General features: G+C 34.7%; 5 protein-coding genes and 1 non-coding gene across 7 annotated transcripts; 5 read left to right on the forward strand and 1 right to left on the reverse strand.

The window, feature by feature from the left end:
* The first annotated feature begins 1775 nt into the window (after window positions 1-1775).
* On the forward strand, window positions 1776-6458 carry LOC137813052 (phosphoethanolamine N-methyltransferase). Its single transcript, XM_068615341.1, has 12 exons — window positions 1776-2118; window positions 2210-2340; window positions 2855-2992; window positions 3105-3248; window positions 3357-3500; window positions 4084-4194; window positions 4284-4425; window positions 5166-5446; window positions 5581-5742; window positions 5833-5886; window positions 5981-6055; window positions 6148-6458. The coding sequence occupies exons 1-12, from the start codon at window positions 2109-2111 to the stop codon at window positions 6244-6246; spliced, it is 1491 nt and encodes a 496-aa protein (XP_068471442.1). The 5' UTR covers window positions 1776-2108; the 3' UTR covers window positions 6247-6458.
* A 449-nt stretch (window positions 6459-6907) lies between these two features.
* LOC137813053 (protection of telomeres protein 1b-like) lies at window positions 6908-11257 on the forward strand. 2 transcript variants are annotated; one of them, XM_068615342.1, is made up of 10 exons: window positions 6908-7116; window positions 7571-7707; window positions 7987-8176; window positions 8750-8814; window positions 8946-9034; window positions 9718-9999; window positions 10079-10155; window positions 10250-10311; window positions 10438-10590; window positions 10815-11257. In XM_068615342.1, exons 1-10 carry the CDS (start codon window positions 6993-6995, stop codon window positions 11034-11036), a joined length of 1401 nt encoding a protein of 466 aa, XP_068471443.1. In that variant the 5' UTR covers window positions 6908-6992; the 3' UTR covers window positions 11037-11257. The 2 variants fall into 2 exon arrangements, with proteins under 2 accessions (XP_068471443.1, XP_068471444.1); XM_068615343.1 differs by lacking the exon at window positions 7987-8176 and having other exon boundaries at window positions 7571-7723.
* On the forward strand, window positions 7181-7275 carry LOC137813144 (small nucleolar RNA snoR113). Its single transcript, XR_011081378.1, has one exon. It is a non-coding gene; the product is annotated as a small nucleolar RNA snoR113 (small nucleolar RNA).
* A 902-nt stretch (window positions 11258-12159) lies between the features above and the next one.
* On the reverse strand, window positions 12160-17437 carry LOC137813047 (ERAD-associated E3 ubiquitin-protein ligase component HRD3A). Its single transcript, XM_068615336.1, has 6 exons — window positions 16185-17437; window positions 15601-16092; window positions 15276-15491; window positions 13909-14232; window positions 13547-13789; window positions 12160-12619 (listed from the first exon to the last, which is right to left on the reverse strand). Exons 1-6 carry the CDS (start codon window positions 16704-16706, stop codon window positions 12398-12400), a joined length of 2019 nt encoding a protein of 672 aa, XP_068471437.1. The 5' UTR covers window positions 16707-17437; the 3' UTR covers window positions 12160-12397.
* A 20-nt stretch (window positions 17438-17457) lies between these two features.
* On the forward strand, window positions 17458-18775 carry LOC137813048 (ABC transporter I family member 17). The gene is made up of 4 exons (XM_068615337.1): window positions 17458-17596; window positions 17673-17987; window positions 18080-18267; window positions 18335-18775. Exons 1-4 carry the CDS (start codon window positions 17581-17583, stop codon window positions 18587-18589), a joined length of 774 nt encoding a protein of 257 aa, XP_068471438.1. The 5' UTR covers window positions 17458-17580; the 3' UTR covers window positions 18590-18775.
* Window positions 18776-20570: 1795 nt separating this feature from the next.
* On the forward strand, window positions 20571-21504 carry LOC137813049 (uncharacterized protein At3g17950). Its single transcript, XM_068615338.1, has 2 exons — window positions 20571-20781; window positions 20889-21504. The coding sequence occupies exons 1-2, from the start codon at window positions 20698-20700 to the stop codon at window positions 21363-21365; spliced, it is 561 nt and encodes a 186-aa protein (XP_068471439.1). The 5' UTR covers window positions 20571-20697; the 3' UTR covers window positions 21366-21504.
* Window positions 21505-21785: the final 281 nt, after the last annotated feature.

Consider the following 21785-nt stretch of genomic DNA (forward strand, 5'->3'; position numbering starts at 1 on the left):
AAATGTATGTCGTTATCATACATTAATTACACCGAGCATCGAATAACGAAATCTCACTTGAGCGTTAGAATGTCTTTTACAAATACCATTTGAGCTTGGAGTTTACAGATATGAGAAGAAGAGACACGAAAGGAGAGTTGTGAAGTTGTTCCGAAAAGAGGAGTAAAGATAGACCGACTCATAAGAAAGACAATCGTTTTCTTAGTTTCAACTCCGTTTAAGAAAAAATATCGATACTATAATCATTAAAATCTCATAAAACAATTATAAATAATTTTTCAATAAAAATATTATGAAGCATTATATTTAAAAATATAGACTCTTACGTCCTATACTAAGTTTTTGTAAGAATTTATTTTTTGAATAAAATTTCCCTTGGAAATGGAGGAAGAATTTACCAAAAACTCATGAATTGTTTATGGGCACAGAAGCCCAATATCCCCACTGGTATGGTTTTGCTATAATTTTAAAGGTGTTTCTTCTTGCACATTAACAAATTTCTTTCTTGCACCCCATCAATTTTCAAAAAGGGTGTTTTACTTTTTTCAGAATGTTTCTAAAACAAAATTTTCAGAAATGTGTTTTTTGGAATAAATTATTCCGATTCTATAATTTGAAATATATTATTTAGAATAAATTTATCAAATTTTATAATTTTGAAATGCTCTTTTCTTTTAAAAAAATAATATTTTTAAATTATAAAATCCAAAAAATACTTTTAAATTTATAAATATCTTATAAATTATACAATACAGAAGGTGTAAATAAAAAAATTCCATTTTCTTTTAGGATATATTTTTGAAAGGTGTGTTATTAGGAAGATACTGCCAAGAGTGTATCTAAGAAGGGACAGAAAGCACGTGAGTGGAGGCACCAAGAAGATCCTCCCAATTCTACCACATGGAACCACCACGTGGCCAAACATCATTGGCACAATCAGATCCCAACAGATTCATTTTATGTGTACCAAATAATATCATTTTATTATTTATTCCATCAATGTAGTATAATGATAAGATGATTTTTATTTGAATTTCTTGTATAATATTTTATGCGACCAAGCAAATATTTTTAAAAAATACTTATGTAATGTAAAAAAGAGATTATGATGTACTTTAAAATATAAAAAAAGAGAGCTTTGTGTAAACTTTTGAAAAACCACAATATTAACAAAATTTGAAGAAAAAAAAGCCCCACTCAACTTCAAAATAATGCATTCTTATTAAAAGATTATACTTTTTAACTTGCATAGAGATTTACTTATATTCAAATTTGATAGAAAGCTATGAGACTTAACATTTAAATGGTGTTCTCATGTCGGATACATGTATTGGATACCGATACTTGTAAAATATCAAATTCAAAAAATATTTGTTGGATTTCTAAAAATTTTAACATTATTTTAATATAATTTTTAAAAAAATACATTAATTTTCTAAAAACTCAAATTTATTGTATAAATTTGTATTATAATTACAAAAATAAGGAACAAATCATTTTGAACCAGCTATGAGAAACATGTTTTTGTTAAATTTTTTTTTGAAACATACTTCTACACATAAATCTTTATTGTCAATTTATATAATTTATAATTATATAATATATAGATATGTGTCATCGTATTTGCATTTTAGAGATTATACTTATCTCCGTATCAATATTCTTGTTCGTGTTGTATGAATGTCTTTGGGACATTGATAAAAAGTAACATTTGTTATTATGAATTTAGTGTGAGATTTATGGGTTATAAATAATTTGAGTGATATAAAAAAAGCAGGTGGTGTATAACATATGGTTGATTTAATTTGTAATAAATATTAATAGTGAAAAAAGCATAGTGTATATTTGATATGATATTTGTTGTAGAAGAAGATGGTGTGTTATATATATAGATATAGGGTTGAAGCGGAGAAAGAAGAGATAGAAAGAAAGGAAAGAAGGGTAATGCAGCAAAGAGGAGGAAGTAACAACCGTAGATCAAGGAGTTTCTCAAGGTCTCGTCTCGCAATTGAAGGCACTTAGCCATCGCACCATTTTCTTCTCTCTGTTTTCTTCTTTTCTCTTCTTCTCTTCTCTGTTCTCTTCTGTTCTGTTCTGTTCCTTCATCAATGGCTTCAGGTCAGATCGCCCCTTTTTCTTTCTTTCTTTCTTCTTCCATTTTGATCAATTTCAACTTAACTCATCGCTTTTCATTGACTCTTATGTGCAGGAAATGAAAATGGTGTCAATGAGCGCGACATGCAGAAACTCTACTGGGTTCAACATTCCGCTGATTTGTCCGTTGAGGCAATGATGCTCGATTCCAAAGCCGCTCATCTCGACAAGGAAGAGAGACCCGAGGTCTTCTCTCTCTCTCTCTCTCTCTTATCCTTTAATCTTTGTTTCACTCACCTTGCAATACGCATTTCAAAATATTCTCCTTCAACTTGATCTCTTATAGATTTGATCTGTTCGCTCCAACAAAACCAACAACTGTTGTACTGTTCTTGTGCTGTGTCTTTTCTCCCTCGTCTTGAAAACTGTATGGGTTACACTTTGGACTGCAAATTTTATCTTTTCAGGAAAAGTCATCACTGCTTGCCACATCTTTGCTTTAGATCCATCTATTTTACATTGCTAAAATATGCTTCTGAAGTAAATTCTCTCTTCTTCCTGTGCCATATTTGGGTTTATGGTTATAATTGTGAATCAAATTAGTACTTTATCCTGTTAATTTGCTTTATATTACAAGCAGCAGAGTGGGTTGCAAGTTTCTCTGTGTATGTACACATTTCTCAATATCTCACCCCCTTTTCTTCTTTAAGCTGTTCGTGCTTTTGCAGGCAACTCATCTGTTCTATTTTTGTTTACCTAGGTACTTTCTCTGTTACCGCCGTGTGAAGGAAAGTCCGTTATAGAGCTGGGAGCAGGTATCGGAAGATTTACTGGTGAATTGGCTCAGAAAGCTGGGCAGTTGCTTGCTGTGGACTTCATTGAGAGTGCAATCAAGAAGGTCTTGCATGGTTTCTTTATTCCGAAAATTAATATGGTTTATTCATGCCAATTTTATACATGCGCGCATTATGAAGTAACCTGAATCACTCGTCTTTCGCAATGTTTTGCAGAATGAAAGCATCAATGGACACCACAAGAATGTCAAATTTCTGTGTGCTGATGTCACGTCTCCAAACATGTCGAGTAGTGTTTCTGAAGGATCAGTTGATGTGATTTTCTCGAATTGGTTACTTATGTATCTTTCAGATAATGAGGTCAGTTTTGTTTATTTTAGAGAATATAAGTTTGCAAAATTTTCATGATTCTGTTCTCAATGCGGGCCTCCAGGAGTTACCCTTTTTGTTTTTCTCCTGATCCCTTAGGTTGAAAAATTAGCTGAAAGGATGATCAAATGGTTAAAAGATGGTGGGTATATATTCTTCAGAGAATCTTGTTTCCATCAGTCGGGAGATTCAAAGAGAAAACACAACCCTACGCACTACAGGGAACCTAGATTTTACACCAAGGTTTGTTCTTTCGAGTGTGGTTACATTCCTTCCTTAGTCTGTTTGAATAAAAATGTGCTGGACGTCAAGTTTGGTCTCATTTGTAGTGTGTGATTTTTATATTATGGAGTCAAAACCTTTGGATCAAATTCAATAAAGCATATTTTAAAGTGTAATTAAACTGGTTTAGTGGCAGTTTTTGTGGTTGGAAAGATGGACCGTGGATCATGGGTTCCTTTCCAAATTTTAGTGTCTGTTTCGTGTTAAATTCTTTTCAAACTAAAATTTCTTTTTGACAATGATTGGGTTTAAGTACTCATGGATAAGAAGTGCCCAGAAGTTTAACTATTGAGATTTTAATGAAAATAATATTTTTACATGCTATCAACTTAAATCAAACTCAGCTGAAAATTGTCTTAAAACAGATGTAATTCCCTGTTGCAAGAGAAAAGATCTTTGATCTGTTTAATGCCACTGTTTCAAGATTTTTATGTTTTATGTATAGTTGGCATAGACAAAGAGCTGTCTGTATTTTAGAGGAAACAACCTTCTCTAAAACCTTGGTTTTGATGACTTTGATCTCTGAACCCTTTTTCTCATGCAGGTTTTTAAAGAGTGTCATATGAGTGATAATACTGGAAATTCCTTTGAGCTTTCTCTCATTGGCTGTAAATGCATTGGAGCTTATGTCCGAAACAAGAAGAATCAAAACCAGGTAATAAAATTGGGTTTCCATTTCTTGCAAAGTATTGTAATTAATTTCTGCTTACCCAATTGACTGACTATAACTGTTTTGTTGCATAGATCTGCTGGATATGGCAAAAAGTTAAATCAGTAGACGATAGGGGTTTCCAGCGGTTCTTGGATAGAGTTGAATACAGTCATAAGAGTATTTTACGATATGAGCAGATGTATGGCCCAGGCTTTGTGAGCACCGGTGGACTTGGTATGCCTTAAAAATTTTCTTTCTCTGGTTATGCATTACTATCGTAGAGATCTTTCCTTTTTCCTTAAAACTGATATGGTAGTATGATCTTACTTACTGTCCACAAGAGCGATCTCTTCTCATTTACCGGATATACATAACCAGCTGGTTGCTATGTAGTGATTTGCTCCATGACTACAAGGTCTTCATAAGTTATGATTTTGGAATTGTGAGAGGGACCTTGCCGTGCAAGAAAGAGTTGTTCATTATTTTCCTACTTTTTTCTTTCATTCTGAAAATGTAGTTTCTGTCAATGGCGAAATATTTGTACGACAGCTCCATTTAATATAGTTTTGATTTTTAGACTATTTCATAAACTTTTTGCAAAATGTGGCATTTCATCATTCTTAGTTTAATATATTTTTTGTTATAGAAATATGTAATTATACTCTTTTGATTAATAAATTCAGTTGTTATGAACATATTTATATGCATATTTTTTTCTCTCTACTAGCATATAGGAAGTGTAGTCTCTTTTTGGTAAAAATGACTAGAAGATCTGATACTTTGATCACTTAATGTTGTTCTATTTTTCCTCTTATTCTTAGATTGCTTAATATTGTATCATACTTGGGTATTTTTTTAAATCTTTTTTCTTCTGAAAATCTCATGGTCTGAATCTTGGAGGTCAGGTGCTGTGTGTTTATAATTGTTGTCTCTATGTATCTTAACCTGCCATGTTCTGCTTCTCTGCTTGGCAGAAACGACAGAGGAATTTGTGGCAAAACTAGGATTAAAGCCTGGTCAGAAAGTTCTGGATGTTGGTTGTGGTGTTGGGGGAGGTGATTTCTACATGGCTGAAAATTTTGATGTCGAGGTTGTTGGCATTGACCTCTCCATAAATATGATTTCCCTCGCCATTGAACGTGCTATTGGACTGAACTATGCTGTTGAATTTGATTGCGCGGATTGCTTTAAAAAATCGTATCCTGACAATACATTTGATGTAATCTACACTCGTGACACCATGTTACATGTCAAAGTAAGGAGCTGTCCTTTTTCTTTTCTTGTTTAATTGTTGATTTTGGCAGTGTTATATGCGTTATACCTTGAAATACATTAAATATCAAATGTGATATGCGGAGGAGAAACCAACTTTACTCTGGATCAATGCAGGATAAACCGACATTATTTAGATCATTTTACAAGGGGTTGAAACCTGGAGGAAAAATTCTAATTACCGATTATTGCAAAAGTGCTCAAAGTCCGTCTTCAGAATTTGCCGAGTACATTAAAAAAGGAGGATATTATCTCCATGACATGAAAGCGTATGAGAAGGTATTGTTGGCTTGTGCTATCAGTGTAAACACCTTGCTTAATATTAACTTATCCTCTGATTGTCAATCTCCTCTTCTAAATCTTTTTCAGATGCTCGAGGATGCTGGATTTGATGATCTCATTGCTGAAGATCGAACTGATCAGGTTTTTGTGACCTTACGACATACTCTGCTTAGTATCTGCATTTTTTTTATTGTGGTTCTAAAGTACTAATAGCTTTATTACTTGTGCGGTTTAGTTCGTGAAAACACTACAGAAGGAGTTAGATGCCCTTGAGAACAAGAAGGATGATTTCATTCGTGACTTCAGCGAGGTGGGTTTTTTCATTATGTTTACAAGATAGTTTTTTTTATGGCATTTGTTTCTCTGTAAAAAACCATTGACGGTGGGATTCATTGTTTTCAGGAAGATTACAATGAAATTGTGGAAAGATGGAAGGCAAAGCAGAGCAGGGGTGCATCTAAAGAGCAGATGTGGGGCCTGTTCATTGCCAAGAAAAATTGACATGCTTTGTTGCTGTCATTTGTCTTGTTCTATTATATTTAGTTTATGTGTGACTCTAATGTTTTGAATAATGATTTATATGTTATTCTTGGTTTAAAGTTCATAGCTTTAGGATAACTTGCCATTGGCATTGGTTTGAATAATTGGTGAATCAGCTAGAACCACTTCACGCTCATCTTATTTGGATAAAATACAGTTTTGACCGTGAAGAAGCTGGAGAAAATCATTTCACCACAAGGCCAACGTTTAAATAAGAATCAAAAGAAATATTATCTTCCTAAAAAAGTTTAAATAAATAGATCCATAATCTTGGTGGTGATAAATAGTGAGTTATGTGGTTCTTTAATTAGTGTATTTGGTTCATATAATTTTAACTAGTAGTATGTGATATGTAATAAAAAATAATTAATACTAAAATCGTATATGTGAAAAATAATTTTTATTTTTATTAAAGACAAGAAATTCTAACACACTTTTTTTAAGGTGAAATTAATATTTTCAATGCGAGACAAGTTGAGTTCTTCAAATTTTTTTTTTGCATACAATAGGATAAAAAAAATAAAGAAGAAAGAGGAGAGAGAGAGACGAAGATGGTGATACAGAATACAAAAGGAAGTGTGCATGACGTGACTGTTTTAATTAATATAATAAAAAATGCACTTTTTTTCTTACAGTTTTCTATATTAAACTGGTTTGCTCAAAGCTAAAAACCCTAACCCTAGCAGAGAAAGAGAAAGACAGAGAGAATGGGATCGGTGGACAAATACACGATTATGACACTCAAAGATGTTTTTAAATCTGTGGATCAGAAAGTAAATGTGGTTGGCGTTGTTCTTGAAACTGGCTTCCCAAAGCCAACAGCGGGCACGGGTAAACCCTAAACCCTAAATTTCTTCATTTCGCTTTACAAAGTTTGGATCTTTCGGAGTTTCACTGGCAATGATGATTAAAAGGCCGGACTTACGGCTGCCATTTACTTCCTTGGTAGTAGATTGATGAACTTTATCGTGAAAGTGTGTTCTGAGCCAGCACTCCCTATTTTCCTTTTCCTTTTCATGTCGTTTTTTAAAACAATGTTGAAATAGAGGAATGAGGGAAAGATAGAGGAAAGTTTGAAGCTGATAGAAAAACAAAATCAATTTTGTTTTTGTTTTTATTAGTTAACTTTTCCATTCTTACGAGCTTGTGCTTTTGGTCCCCTTAATTTTGATGAATACTCACACTCAAGTGTATGTTCTTTACTTTAGGTTTCAGGTCTCTCCCAAGTTATCATTAACATGTAACATCTGCTAACTATATATTTTATCATGTATAAATAATGCAGATTTCTGTTCCATCCTCAAAATAATTGATGCCACACATCACGATATGGCCATGACTGTCAACATTTTTGCTGAAAGTACAGAAAAACTTCCCCTTGTTGCTGCTGTTGGGGATGTAATTCAACTTTGTCGTGTCTTGGTAATATCTAATACTGGTATTAACTTTTGTATGTAGAGATATGTTTGCTTTTGTTTTCTGGTCCTTCTTGGCTTTTATATACATGTTTCTGATGATAAAAAGGCTTTAATGTTGACATGTTATTTCATAATTCTGCCAAGAACTGAAAATACATTGAGCATCAACTCTTCATTTGCTTCATTCTGTGGAAGTTGAATGGAAGTAAACTTCACTAAGTGTAGAAATAGATAGACAAATTTGTTCTTTTTTTCTATGAACTTTTTCTCTTGTAATTTGTAGGTAAAAGAACATAATGGGGAAGTAAATGCTGTTTTCAACAAAAAATATTCCTCATTTGCTTTATTTAAAGGCAAAGATGGTGATGATTTATACCCGTATCAAGTTTATTCTAATTTTCACCCCAGATATGTAGACAAGTTGCTCATACATAGGCTGAGAAAATGGCTTGTCAATTTCCAGCTTCATGAAGGTCCTCTATTATTTCAGCTTTAATGTACCTGAATTCAGTTTATATTTGTCTTTAATTTCTGTTGTCTAATTTAAACATAATCTCTGCACATGCATGTATACACTCAGTTACTTCTAACTCGTGGTCAAATCAAAAGGTGAAAGAACTCGGTTTAAATTCTCTTCTTACAATCCATAATTATTCTTCGATGTATAAATCTCAAGACATAAACTGCTTGGGCATTTTCTAAAACGCTCATTAAAAGAATCTGAATCCCTGGTATGAACATGTAATTGATTCAAAGAGGAAAAAGTTGTTTGAGGCATATTTCATTCCTTCTTGGGCCTGTAGAATTGTTGTGATGATATGATACTTAGTTACTTATCAGGCAATGCTTCTTTGGTACGGGTGACTTCTGGAAGGAGTATTTTGCTGCTTGTTATAAATTAGCTGTTTCTAAATTAATTGGCTTGATCAAGATCATGCTTCATCTTTAATGAAATCAATTTATGCTTTAAGGTTTTCTGCTTAAGTCGTTCAGTAGTTATTGGTTTATTATAAACTTCATCTAGTTTTCTATTGTGAACTGTGTAGATTCTAGTAAATTTCCCATGTTCAGAGAAATCAAGGAAGAGACTTACATTAATTTGGCTTGCAAGGTAATTCAGCTATTTTCTAGTTCTGATATTTTGTATGATTGAGTTCGAGAGATCCTACTTTTACCTTTAGTTGTTACCACACCAAGTTGTTGATTCTTTATCATACTTTTACTTTTTTGTTCCACATTAAGATCCTTCACTGCTGTGAGGCTGCGAACGATGAATGGTTTATCTTTGCCTGGGATGGTACCGATACCCTACCAAATGCCATATCTTCAAAGTGAGTTGCTGCTATTTTACTTTTACGTTGTCAGCTCAGTTCATTTTCCCAAATGTACATCCAGAGTTTGGATATAATTAATTTCTTATAACTGCTTTCTAGTAACTCTTTTTATAAAGTCCTATTGAAGGCAAGTTGCTGGAAATAGGCATAACAAATTCCATGGTTGGTGTTTTATTGCTTTCCATTCAGGAAAATTAATGATATTATTTTTTCGATTATTGTGTGCTATTTATCTTCTCCAACACTCCCCTCCCCCTTCTTACTTGGCTGTGGCAAAGGAAGTTTTGACAAGTGGTTTAATTGTAATGACATCCCAAGAATTGTAAAGTTTAGATTGGATAGAATGTTTTTATTTTTATATTATAAAAAACATCAACTGGGAGAATTAAGTGAGTTAAAATAGGATGGAACGTAGCATTTTAATAATGGAATAGCTAATCGAATTGAGTATAACTGTATAAGGTTAACTGGTGACAATTTTTGTCCACTAAAAAAGGTGGAACGAAGGGGAATAGGACAAAACTATTCCACTGTCTGTGTGCCAAATGCTACCTTAGATTGGAGTAATGTTTATTTCGCTTAACTAGGTTTCACAATTTTGTTTGCTTTTTGTATTAATTATAATATTTTAATTTGTGAGAGTGGTCTAATATAAATTTTATTTGTTTTCTGAATTGCAGCTTAGAAGATGAACTTAATCATCCACTTCCTTTACAACTGGAACCTTTGCCTTTGCCAAGAGAGATTTTATGTACTTTTCCAGCTGTTGGATCCATCCTGAGAATAACTTTGGAGGAATATGTTGGGAAGAGGCAACTCTACCTTCTAAGCATTGGTAAATGGGTCAAGTTTACGAATATGCGTCTTGAGGTGCGTGATGGACTGTGGCATGGTATTTTTACGCGTTTTACAAAGGTTCGATATACACCAAACGAAGATCTGCTCATTGTAGAACGTCAAAGGTGGTTGCTAATTTAGTGCACTCTACATGGATTCATGGATTATCAGTTAACTGAAACTTCTGCACGAATTTTGTACCAGGTTGTCTGATGAAAGACTATCTCTGAAATCAGGAAGAATGCTTTATTCCAGCTTCCCTGAGCCTTCGCCGATTACAGGTATTTCATTCTTGACACACTAACTCTTTGATTGGTGAACGTTGAGTTAGATTTATGGTTTTCTTTTGGGATGACACTAAGCTTTATCTTACAGCTGTCAATTGTCATGATCATGTGACACCTGTTACTTTAATGAGTGTTCTCACTCATTCAGAGGTACTATTGATTATTTTCTTCACTTAAACCCAATCTCTTAACATCAAACTCTCTATTGCTTGATGCTATTTACCTTTGAGCATTACTGTTGCTGTTCAACTTTATAGCTAAATTCTTATGTTGAAGGTGACGGCTAATTTCAAGTGTGTTGTTCGGGTAGTAGCAGCAATGCCATGCCAAGCTGAACTTCTCCGCTCTCCTGCTGGGACATATAGAATGCGGCTAACACTAGAGGATTCAACTGCTAGAATCCATGCTTATGTAATTGATGAGGATGGGGTTAGAACAAACTTTGACTTCTCTGTTTTTAGGATCTTTTTGGCACCAATTACACCCCATGCACGTATAAATGATGTTACACTTTACTGTTGGGTGGCCATTGTTGATTTCAACTTGCATTCTTGGCAATTATCTGTTCTAGTCTTGCAAAATGTTTAATTTATTTGTTGGGGTTCTGCTTAGCTGATTTTTTTTTCTGTACTTGGCATGATGGTATATGACAGGAGACCCTTTTTGATGGTTATCCGGGCGTTGAACAGTTGAGAAGGAAGCTGGAGAAATTACTTGGAATAGAATGTGATGGTAGCAAGGATGGGGAAAAGGATACTCCAAGAAATCCACCATGGATTTGTGTTTGTCTCAAGTCATTCTATGTCCAGAAGGCTGATATCTGGGGTACTAGAAACTTCAGAATATTTGGCACCAAAATAGTGGGAGATGCATGATAGAATGGATATGTGGTTATGAATCCTGTTTTTTTGCCTCCTTTTGAAGGAATATGTGGGGAAAGTGGAGGATCCTAGGTAATGCAACTCCATTTTGCTATGTGCATAGAAACCCTTTTTTGTAAATCTTCCAGGGCTTTATTTTCTATGTAAAAACATGTAAGTAAATGAAATGCACAAATTAAATATATATATTTATATATGTCTGTTTCAAAGTTAAATGTTTTTATGCACTGTAGTTTTTAAGTAATTATAAATCAGTAGTAGATGATATTTTATACAGTATGATATGTACATGTCGATATTTATTTTGAAATATAAATTTCAAAAATTCTTTCTCTGCTTATTATATTTGATATTTTGAATGGAATGGTTTCAAGAGTTTTCATAGAATTCTTTCTCTTCAGATATTTATTCGAATAGGGAAGTTTTTAATTTCAGTCCTGTTTCCGTTAATATATGTCTGTTTTTGAAGTTGAATCTCAACCTGTGAAGTTAGTAGTTTTAATAACATTAAATTATAATGTTAATTTAAAATATAATGTACTTTTAAGTTATTCATTGTGTACGGTTAAATGGTCTATTAATCATTAGCATATATATATATATATATATATTTATATTTATATTTAACGAGACTCCCGAATTTTAACTGAATAAAAAGTACAATTTTTTTAATGTTGTAGTTTTAAGCTTTGAACCAGAATAATAAACTTTTATAATATTATTTATATATTCAAAAAACATTTATTAATATATATGCATATAATTTATTTTCATGTATTGAGCATGATAAAATATTTGTAGACTTTAATTGTTTTTAACTATGTTTAATCTAATACAATTTAAGCATATAGAATATTAATAAATCAAATTCATGTATCGGGACAGTCCACTTTTTCTCCGGTTCTTTGTTTAAAATGAGGGAACTTTACAAGATTTCACTTGGATAAAGCCAAACATAAATTTCGTCTTGGATAAAGAAAGGTACAATTTCGTCCAATTAAACACCCTTATTACTGACTCATATGTATTGTGCAAATTACATGTGAAACCATAAACGGGGACTTATTTAATGTTGAATCAGTGTGAATGGGAAGAACTTAAAGAGGTTCTGCGCTGGTTAGTGAAATTGTTCTGTAATTTGGATAATAAAAGAGATACAAAATCTTACAAAGCGTATGGATGTTGCTTGGGGTCTCATATTTTGGGTTTGGGGTTTTGGGTTATGTGAAAAGGTGTGAAAGCCGTGCCCCTACCTTACCAATGAATATCTACAATGCACTTATAAGTTTCCCTATGGTACAATTCGGCCTATAACTAAAAGACAGATTATATGTAATAGGGAAGGAGAAGCTGAACTAGAGTGCTGCAGGTACACCAAGGTCGTTATGGTGATTTGGCTGAGCCACCTCTCCAGCTGCAACACCAGCTTGCCTTCGTTGCCTCTCCCGGAGATATAGCACAGTTATGAGGCATGCAAAGAGGGTCAGAATGGTAGCATTTCCCTCCTCCATCAGCACATTCTCCACCCATGCTTCTAATTTAGGATACAGTTCTGGCAATGAATCAATCACGTGGACCTGATCAAAACAATAAGCACAATGCAGTCCAACAGTGAGAAATCTGAAATATCGTTGAAAAGGTGAAAAAGCAAGTTACACACTGAGGCCACTAAGAGCGTAGAACACCAGGTAGATATTCATTTATGAATCACACACCACACTCAATCCAAAACCTTATAGTGATAAGTTTCTTGATCTTTGTTTTATACATTATTTAACTTGCTCATTGCTATACAATGTATGATTCCAACTCCAAAAAACTCTCTTAAACATGAGTCCCTTCACATTATAAACTCTCCTACACACTGTCTTGATTCATGGCCAGGTTGCAAGAGATCATTCGCATTCCATGATCCACCACCACCAACTCCATTATACTCGCTTGAGGTGAATACCAAGAATAATCGACTTTGATATTCACTAATGGGTCACGACACGAGCATACATACGAGACAATAGGTTTTCATGTTTTTTTTCCCTTATATATCTAAACTTATCCATTTCTATGAAATTTTGGATTCCAATTCACACTTGAATTCCAATAATGACAGGGTAATGACAAAGAAAAAAGAGGTGGAGTGATGCAGTACACAATATTAAGAGATTATACACCAAATAAGCTCGCGTTGTCCAATTTGAGTGTATAACTCCTTTGTATCAAATAAAACTCTTAACAGTAACTAGAGAAGTATGTTGTGAGTTAGGTGTAATTGATTTCGTCAGTTTGTTACAACTGATTCCTATCGAGTCACTGTAGTATATTCAATCTATAATAAATACATTTTCTCTCTGTATGCCACTCATTAGAAGGAAAAAAGCTAAGTTTTGTTGATGAAATATAAACAGCTCGATAGGTCATTCACTAAGATTCTTCTTCAGTAAATATAGAAAATATATATCAATACATTTAATGCATGGGTTATTAGGTAAACCAAAAAAACTTACCATGAAACTGTCATCATAGTTCTTACGAATCCACAAGCTTGAAAGAGCCAGCGTAACTGGCAACTTTGCTGCACGATCATGATCTAGAGCTTCATCATAGTAACGTTTTGCTAGATGAAGGTCAAATGGAAGTCCTTGGCCATGCTCATGCATGTATCCAAGATTAAACATGGCTTGTGCATTATATTGTGACTTGGCATGCATGTAAGCTTCAGCAGCTCGCTCATAATCCCTGGCCGTACCCTGACATGAGGTGTAGAAGGAAAACACAAGAAAGTGAAAAAATGCAGGGAAAGAGAGCAAAATGGCTGAAATTGAATTCACAGCATTGCACATGGTCAATTCATCCCAAAACCACATACCCGACCATAGTAATATGCATCTCCAATGAGTAAAGCAGCATGTTCATTACCCTGCTCAGAAGCTTGCCACCACAGAGAATGTGCTCTCTGATGCCTTTCTGCATCAGTGCAAAATCCAGATTCACCCATGCACATGCTACGTTCCCCATATTTGTCAAGAATCCAAGCAGCATTACTTTGCGCCACCTCATACCCCATCTCAGCCATTCTTGAATACAACATAAATGCCTTGCCAAGATCACCTTTTAAGTATGACTCTAGAGCCCATCTGGACAAAGAACTCCATGGGCCCCGCTCAGCAACGAGTTTGTACAGTGCAGTAGCCTAAAAAAACAAAAAGGAATGTTAGCACATACTTCGTTGGCAGAGACTTTGATGATACAATAGTCATTAAGGAATGAAAAATACAGCATTACATGAACTCAATTTAAGGCCAGTACTCAGATTAGGTTTCTATAATAATAGCCGCAGTATTCAAATAAATTATACATACAATCCCAAATGGTATTACCCAAAATATATATGGTACAAAAAGCTACAAACAGGTGATGTATTAGGGAACCCAAACAAAATGAAAACTACCTGTACCTTATCAGTCATGTAATCCATATGCACCACTCAACACAGAACTTTCAAGAACTATGTAGAACAAAATCTAAAGTATTCAGATATCACTGCCATCAATAATATGAAGAGCGGGAACACTAAACAGAAAAAAAAATCCTCAAAACACTCAAACATCACTAGTCGATGTCCCTTTTGAATAAGTAGACGCTCATTATCTTTTTTCAGGACCGTTGAGTTCTTAGTTTATAGCTGTCATACTACAGTTTGGAGAATATACTTCAAATTAGCCAACATACCGTAATCCCCATCTAATTAACTCACAAAAACTGAAACAGTAAGGAATGTTTTATAAAGTGGTAATTGTCCTTCTAATTGTAAGTAGATAAAGGCTTGTATCTAGAACAAAATCAGTATAATATAATTGATTCTTCTGATAATCATCAATCCCAAATTTTAATCCCGCCTTTTGATTAATTTCATTCATCTGGTGCAAGTATCAAAACACATTAAAGCAGTATTCAGTAACATTTAAGAACAATTATGTCAGCCCAAATTTTTAGACTGCCAGACTGATGAACAAATAATTAGGTCATCAACAGAAAATTGCAGTTATCATAAACAATATTGGATATGATTAAACTGACATTAGACAACTCAAAGTTAAATATATCTCTTACATATTCTGAAATATATTACATTGTATTAAAATTACGTGAGGATCATACTACCATCAGACTGTCACATACATTAATCCATCAGATTTAGCAACACTTTCACAAACAAAGAATCAATCAACTTACCAAGTGAATATTCTTCTTGAACCCAACACCATTGTGGAAAATCTTAGCCAACTGGAAGAACGCCTTTGGTTGACCATTGTTAGCAGCCACCACGAAGAACTTACAAGCCAGCTTAACGTCCCTCTTGACTCCAATCCCCTTGAGATACATGACACCCAAGTTATAGTGCCCCCCAACCTCCTCGTTCTCTGCAGCCTTTTCAAAATACTCCTTTGCCTGTGATTCATTAATCATATCATAAGTCAAGGATAACTGCACAAAAACACGCACACACGCAGAAAGGGAGCCAAATAATGACAAGGTGGAAATATAACCACAATCCTACTTTAGTGTAATTCTTCTGGTCAACTCCATAGCCTTTGACATACAAATATCCCATGCCATTATAAGCAGAATACAGCTGGTGCTTGGAAGCAAGCGTGAGCCACTCAAACGCTTTGGTGTAGTTTCTCTCAACACCTGCTCCCCTAGCATAGATCTCTCCAAGAAGTTCCATAGATCGTGGCTCTCCCTTCTCCACAGCCTTCGAAAACCATGACAGCGCCTTGGAGTGATCACGCCTCAATCCCCTGAGGCCAAAGTAGTAAAAGAGGCCAACTTTGTACATGGCGGCAGCATTCCCCTTCTGGGCTTGATACTCCAGTATCTGAAAGTCCTCGTCCTCTTCCCCCTTTGATTTTCTCAGAGCCTCCTTGTTCTCCTCAGCCCCATTGTGGAGCCTAACCGGTTCAATCACAGGGGAATCTTTCGAAATCAGAAAATTATTCACAGCCACTTCAGCTAATTCAGCATACAGATTAACAGCTTTGTCAAACATCTGTACCAACGGCGATACAATTCATCACAATACTCACAGAAATCGTAAAGACAAATGAATCACTAATCAGAAAGGGGAAAAGAAAGACTCACGTCTTGGCGCGTGTACTTATAAGCCAAAGCCATCTTGGACTGCATGTTGCCACCCTCGGCGGCGAAGTGGTGGTATAAGAACGCCTTCCCCTTGCTTCGCTCTCTCAGAAGCCCCATTTCCCACAAAAACCCTAGAACCGATTGGGCGGCGGGGTGGCCGGTCTCGGCCTCGGCAGCAATCTCTGAGGCGCCATCCTCAATGAGGGCGGGGTGACCGGACATGAGTTTGTCGACGGCGGAGTAGTAAGCAGCGTCGGATTCCGACAGAGGCTGAGGATCTCCGGCGGGGGGCTCGAAGATGGGGCGCCATGAGCCAGGGTCGAGGTCCTCCTCGGATTTGTGGGCGTCTCCATCGCCGAGCTCGTCCCACTCGGCGGAGGAATCGTGTTCAGCGCTAGGATCGTCCTTGAAGTCTTCCTGAGAGAGGACGAGCACGAATTGGCGTGCGGCGACGGAGAGAGAGAGAGTGAGGAGAGAGAGAGAGAGGGCGAGAGAGAGGAACAACCACTTGGGGCCAGGCATGGTTCTTGCCGATTGCAATCCCCACCACTTTTTGGGACTGAAATGAGAAATGCTGATGCAGAGGGTATTCTTGCAATTATAATCTTCAACTTCTCTTTGCCACGTTTTTTATGAACATTTCTCCACTAGGAATTTGCCATGTCAGCTTCCTTTTTGGGCTTAGCCCACCTCACTAAAATCCACCTCGATCAAAAAGTCTCAATTTAATTGGGTAATTACTTCCTGCACCACCCAATTTCATTATGAAAAGACGAAAATTTCCTTAGATAAAATGTAGGCTATATAAAATCTGGAATATGTTCCTGATTTTTTTTCCATACCAAAATTTTTGTATTGTAGATTTTTTTATACGGTGAGATTTTGATTTTTGATTTTATTTTTATTTCTAGAATACAATAATCTCTTCCAAATCTTCTTTTTCAAAATGCATTGTTTTCAAGTTTGGATTTTTATTTCTGGAATGAAGGGTATTTTTGGAAATTTAAAATTGTGAAGGTGCAGATCAAAATGATTGGGTGTAGAAAGAATTTTCCATTTAAGTGAAGTATTTGTTTCAATAATTTTATTTTAATATATAATTTCATTTCTAAAACTTTTAAGTATCAGGACAATAACTTCAAAATGTAACTTGAATAAGCATAGTTAAAATGGTATAGAAAGTCAAACTTAAAATAAAGATAATTTTAAAGAAAAGGTAAATAGTTTAACATTGAAATAAGTGGAAGATAAAGTAAGAAAAGAATCTTTTAATGATTCACATTGCAAGGGAGGGCTCATCTAGTGGAAGAAGAATCTAAGAGCTCTGGGGAAGGCTCTTTCTTCTTCACTCTTAAATCTTCATTTTTCATTCTTCATTCTCCTCTTCTCACTACCAATGTCTTCTCTCCTAGGTAAGCTTCTCACGATTCAATCTTCTTAAAGTCAATTGAGTAGTATTTCAGTCTCTGAGACTCAAAACTTTGACAGATGATTGCAGGGAACACTTATTGGAAGTGGATGCAAATGCCAAACTAAAATTCGAGATAAGGAATCTGACGAGAGTTTCCCACGATGGGGTTTCAATCCTCAAAGGTATCAACCTTGATATCCCAAAGGGTGTCACCGTTGGGATCATAGGCCCCAGCGGCAGCGGCAAGTCAACGCTCTTGAGAGCCTTAAACCGCCTCTGGGAACCGCCCTCCGCCTCCGTCTTCCTCGACGGCCAAGACATCTCCCATCTCGACGTTCTCTCTCTCCGCCGGAAAGTTGGCATGCTCTTTCAACTCCCTGCCCTCTTTCAAGGTCTCAATCCTGCTAAATATTTACTAAATTCAAAGAAAGTTTATTTTTTGTGGTTGTGTTTGAATTGATGGTGGAGGGTATCTATTCTATAGGCACAGTTGGCGACAATGTGAGGTATGGACCAGGGCTTAGAGGGAAAAAGCTAAGCGATGATGAGGTGCGCAAGTTGCTGGAAATGGCAGACTTAGATGCTTCTTTCATGGACAAGTCCGGGGCTGAACTCTCTGTGGGTCAAGCTCAAAGGGTTGCACTTGCTAGGACTTTGGCTAATTCACCAGAGGTGACATCAAATTAACTTTTTTTTGTGTTTGCTTTTCTGTTTGTAATGTTGATTTGATTTGGGGTAGGTTTTGTTGTTGGATGAGCCTACTAGTGCGTTGGATCCTATATCGACAGAGAACATAGAAGATGCCCTGATGAAGCTGAACAAGAACAGGGGCATGACAGTGATCATGGTCTCTCATAGTATCAAACAAATACAGAGGATTGCTGACATGGTGTGTCTGCTTGTTGATGGTGAAATTGTTGAAGTTCTGAAGCCTGATAAACTCTCCGAGGCCAACCATCCCATGGCACGAAGGTTTCTTGAACTCAGTTCATAGGGGTCCCAACCTAAGGCAAGAGTTGTCAAATTCTATCTCCACTTATTTGGTTTTTACAACTTTTTTTTGTCTGTTCTTATTTGTTTGTGTATGTTAAGACTGCTTCATGACATTGTGGCTGACATAGGATTGTGGTAGTGGAGGTTTAGTTAAAATATGATGTTTTTGAATATGATATTCAACAAATAGGATGTGTAAATATACTCAATTGTGTCGATCAACAGACACGAAGATTCATACGACATAGGAAAATATGGATACGGATACAGATTTAAAATGTAGAACACAAATATACAATTCTATAAAATTTATTATCTTTTATAATTTTTTTAGAAAAGAAAGATGTTTTTCATTGTTAATTTAGAAAGATTTGTTTTTTATTTTTATAATTATAATAAAAATTTATACAATAAAATTAAGTTTTTAAAAATTAGTGTATTTCTTTTTTTAAAATTATGTTAGAATTATCAAAATTTAATAAATACTTTTTTGAACTGGACATTTCATTACTACATATTTTACAAATATTGATATTTGATACATTGTTTTCCACATATACACACCAATTAATATTCCAATTGGTGCAGATTTTGCGCAGAAAGTTTTGTTTTGTTGCGGTTAAAATGGCAAAAGGACAGATGTGTTGTCGTTTGGGTTCATGTTCAACAATAACCAAATATTCCAATTAACTTTCAATTATTGCACCAATGTTTCAGCTTTAATATTCAACTCTCCTTACTCTGTTATAAGCTTATTACGATCAAATTATTTGTAACTTCTTAATATTAATTAATACATTTTACTCATCATCATTTACTTATATATTTTTATACATATTTCATTAAGTTTTCTTTTTTTTATATATCCATTAAATTTGTAATCAAAATAACAACCTGTTAAAAAAAACACGTCAGTTTCTCATTTCTTTCGAACTCATTTTTATATGTTTTTTCCTTAATATCGTTACTAAGATGAAATTTGAAGAAAAAAATTACGATTTGTTTTCGAGGAATAAATTTTGCAAAAAGATCATACTTATTCGATAATAATCAATATTATTTAATTTTAATTAATAGTAGTTCAATGGTAAAATTCAAATTTAATCTTAATTAATACTATTTCACTCCCATGTATTGTAAGTTGTGTACTAATTGAGAAATAGATCAAGATTAGGCTAAAATCAATAATAATAATAATAATAGAATTTTCTGAAAATAATAATAATAAATCAATCTCCTCGATACGGATAAAAAAATAGTTAGTGTCCTGTCTCGTTTATCTATTAAAAATGCTAGGTCAATATTTAAAACAATTACATTTAAATAAGAAAAAGTCTATGTCATTTAAAAACATTTAACTTTCACGACTTAGCCTTTTTTAATTATTATAAATATATAAAAATAATGATATATGATAACTCAAATTTTTTATACATGTTAAGAAGTGAACTTTAAGTCTAACTTAACCCCTAAAACCGGCTCAATGAGGTGAGAATTGCACCAACTTATATACAAATGAATTGTCCTCATCATACCATATTACAAAGTGGACTTTAAGCCTAACTCAACCCCATAAAATCGACTCATAGGATTGAGGTTTGCACCCACTTATATATACAACGAAAGACTTTAATCTCGATGTATTTTAAGTTTTTTTTTTATATTTTTGAATTATAAATTTATTTTTTATTTTATATATATTTACTTTTAAATCTATCAGAATAAGAATTCTATATATAACTATAAGAAGAGTTATTAAAACATTATTTTCTTAAAAATAATGTGTAAATTGATATATATATTCATTAAATGGATAAATTTATGTGGAGGGTTACTTTTGTTGATGGATTTGATCAAGTGTGTAATCTTAAAGTTATACTTTTTTTTTTATCTTAAAAAGGACTCAGCACAAAACTCTTAGATTAAAATATTGAATGGAGTTGTATATTTAAAATTTGAATTGAAGCATAAAGAAATGGTATTAAGTTAAGAAGTTTGAATTTATTGTTTGGGTAAATGGAAGCATTTGAAGTGCATGAAGCATGATTAGTAGCAGTGTTAAGTTGTATTGTAGTAACTATTCCAACACACTTTTTGGAACACTCAACAATGCTAGATCCAGCTACTGAACTCCTGCCACCACCATCTTCACCCACCAGTTCATCTATTTCCTCCTCTGATCTTGACACCGAGGTAACACTTTCACCCTCAACAAATTCAAACCCACTTATCCTATTGCCTAAAGTTTCATTTTTTCCACCGATTCATCTCATTTTCTTTCTGGGTTTTCGATTTCACAGTCTACGGGATCCTTCTTCCATGACAGAAGCACCACACTCGGCACTCTTATGGGTGTCAGCTTCCCGGAGATTACCTTTAGAGCCTCCGACAGCCACCCACATTCAACCATCTCCGCCGCTGCCACCACCGTGGACGGCTCCCAGAGGGCTTCCGAGTCTAGGAAGAAGAAGGCCATCGTGGCGGCGGAGCGGCGGCGGAAGTGGTGGTGGCTGTGTAGGGATGGCGACGCGAGGCCGGCTTCTCTAGGCGAGTTTCTCGAGGTGGAACGGCGCTGCGGTGACGGCGCGTTTTATGGTACGGCAGCGGAACTTGAAGGAATGGTGATGGATTCGCCGAGGAACCACGGCCGGGCTTTGTTTTCCGACGGGAGGGTTCTTCCTCCGTCGAGCGTTGACGACGGAGCATCGACGGCGGGAAGTCTTTGCAGTAAATTCCCAGTTTTGCTCACCGGGATCTGTAGCGGCGGCGCTGGATAAGATTGAGTTTGAATTTTGATTCTTTTTTTAATAAACTGAAAAAAAAAAGAAAAATGGTTAATGATTTTTTTAGGATTGTTTGTTACTATTATTACAATCCTTATATGCCTGTGATTTACATGCAGACTTTTACTTTTCACCTTTATTTGGATAATACTATTTTGAAGAGTTGTTTAAATAAATAAATAAAATAAAATGGATTCACTTAAAACATAGATGATAATTAACAAAACTTTTAGTTCATTGCATTTTTTTTTGTCAAAGACTATATAGCATTGTGTGATATGATATGGTAATCATGCATAGGCAAAATAAATTTAAACTAGTTTATTAATAATATTATTATTATATAAACATAGGGGGGCTCGATGTTATATATTATTATTCGTAAAGTTTATTTATGCAATAAAATAATATAGA

The sequence above is a fragment of the Phaseolus vulgaris genome, chromosome 2, assembly GCF_000499845.2.
Source record: "Phaseolus vulgaris cultivar G19833 chromosome 2, P. vulgaris v2.0, whole genome shotgun sequence".
In the NCBI taxonomy this organism is placed as follows: Eukaryota; Viridiplantae; Streptophyta; class Magnoliopsida; order Fabales; family Fabaceae; genus Phaseolus; species Phaseolus vulgaris.

Excerpts from the sequence above, each read along its gene's own strand:
- LOC137813052 (XM_068615341.1), top strand. Across the intron at positions 4,195-4,283 it reads ACAAGAAGAATCAAAACCAG|ATCTGCTGGATATGGCAAAA; the intron begins GTAATAAAATTG and ends TTTGTTGCATAG. Across the intron at positions 5,447-5,580 it reads ACACCATGTTACATGTCAAA|GATAAACCGACATTATTTAG; the intron begins GTAAGGAGCTGT and ends GGATCAATGCAG.
- LOC137813053 (XM_068615342.1), top strand. The coding sequence starts at position 6,993 with ATGGGATCGGTGGACAAATACACGATTATGACACTCAAAGATGTTTTT. Across the intron at positions 7,708-7,986 it reads TTCAACTTTGTCGTGTCTTG|GTAAAAGAACATAATGGGGA; the intron begins GTAATATCTAAT and ends TGTAATTTGTAG. Across the intron at positions 10,312-10,437 it reads GTGTTCTCACTCATTCAGAG|GTGACGGCTAATTTCAAGTG; the intron begins GTACTATTGATT and ends CTTATGTTGAAG.
- LOC137813047 (XM_068615336.1), bottom strand. The coding sequence starts at position 16,706 with ATGCCTGGCCCCAAGTGGTTGTTCCTCTCTCTCGCCCTCTCTCTCTCT. Across the intron at positions 15,492-15,600 it reads ACCAGAAGAATTACACTAAA|GCAAAGGAGTATTTTGAAAA; the intron begins GTAGGATTGTGG and ends AATGAATCACAG. Across the intron at positions 14,233-15,275 it reads TCAAGAAGAATATTCACTTG|GCTACTGCACTGTACAAACT; the intron begins GTAAGTTGATTG and ends TTGTTTTTTTAG.
- LOC137813048 (XM_068615337.1), top strand. Across the intron at positions 17,988-18,079 it reads ACTCCCTGCCCTCTTTCAAG|GCACAGTTGGCGACAATGTG; the intron begins GTCTCAATCCTG and ends TCTATTCTATAG. Across the intron at positions 18,268-18,334 it reads CTTTGGCTAATTCACCAGAG|GTTTTGTTGTTGGATGAGCC; the intron begins GTGACATCAAAT and ends GATTTGGGGTAG.
- LOC137813049 (XM_068615338.1), top strand. The coding sequence starts at position 20,698 with ATGCTAGATCCAGCTACTGAACTCCTGCCACCACCATCTTCACCCACC. Across the intron at positions 20,782-20,888 it reads CCTCTGATCTTGACACCGAG|TCTACGGGATCCTTCTTCCA; the intron begins GTAACACTTTCA and ends TCGATTTCACAG.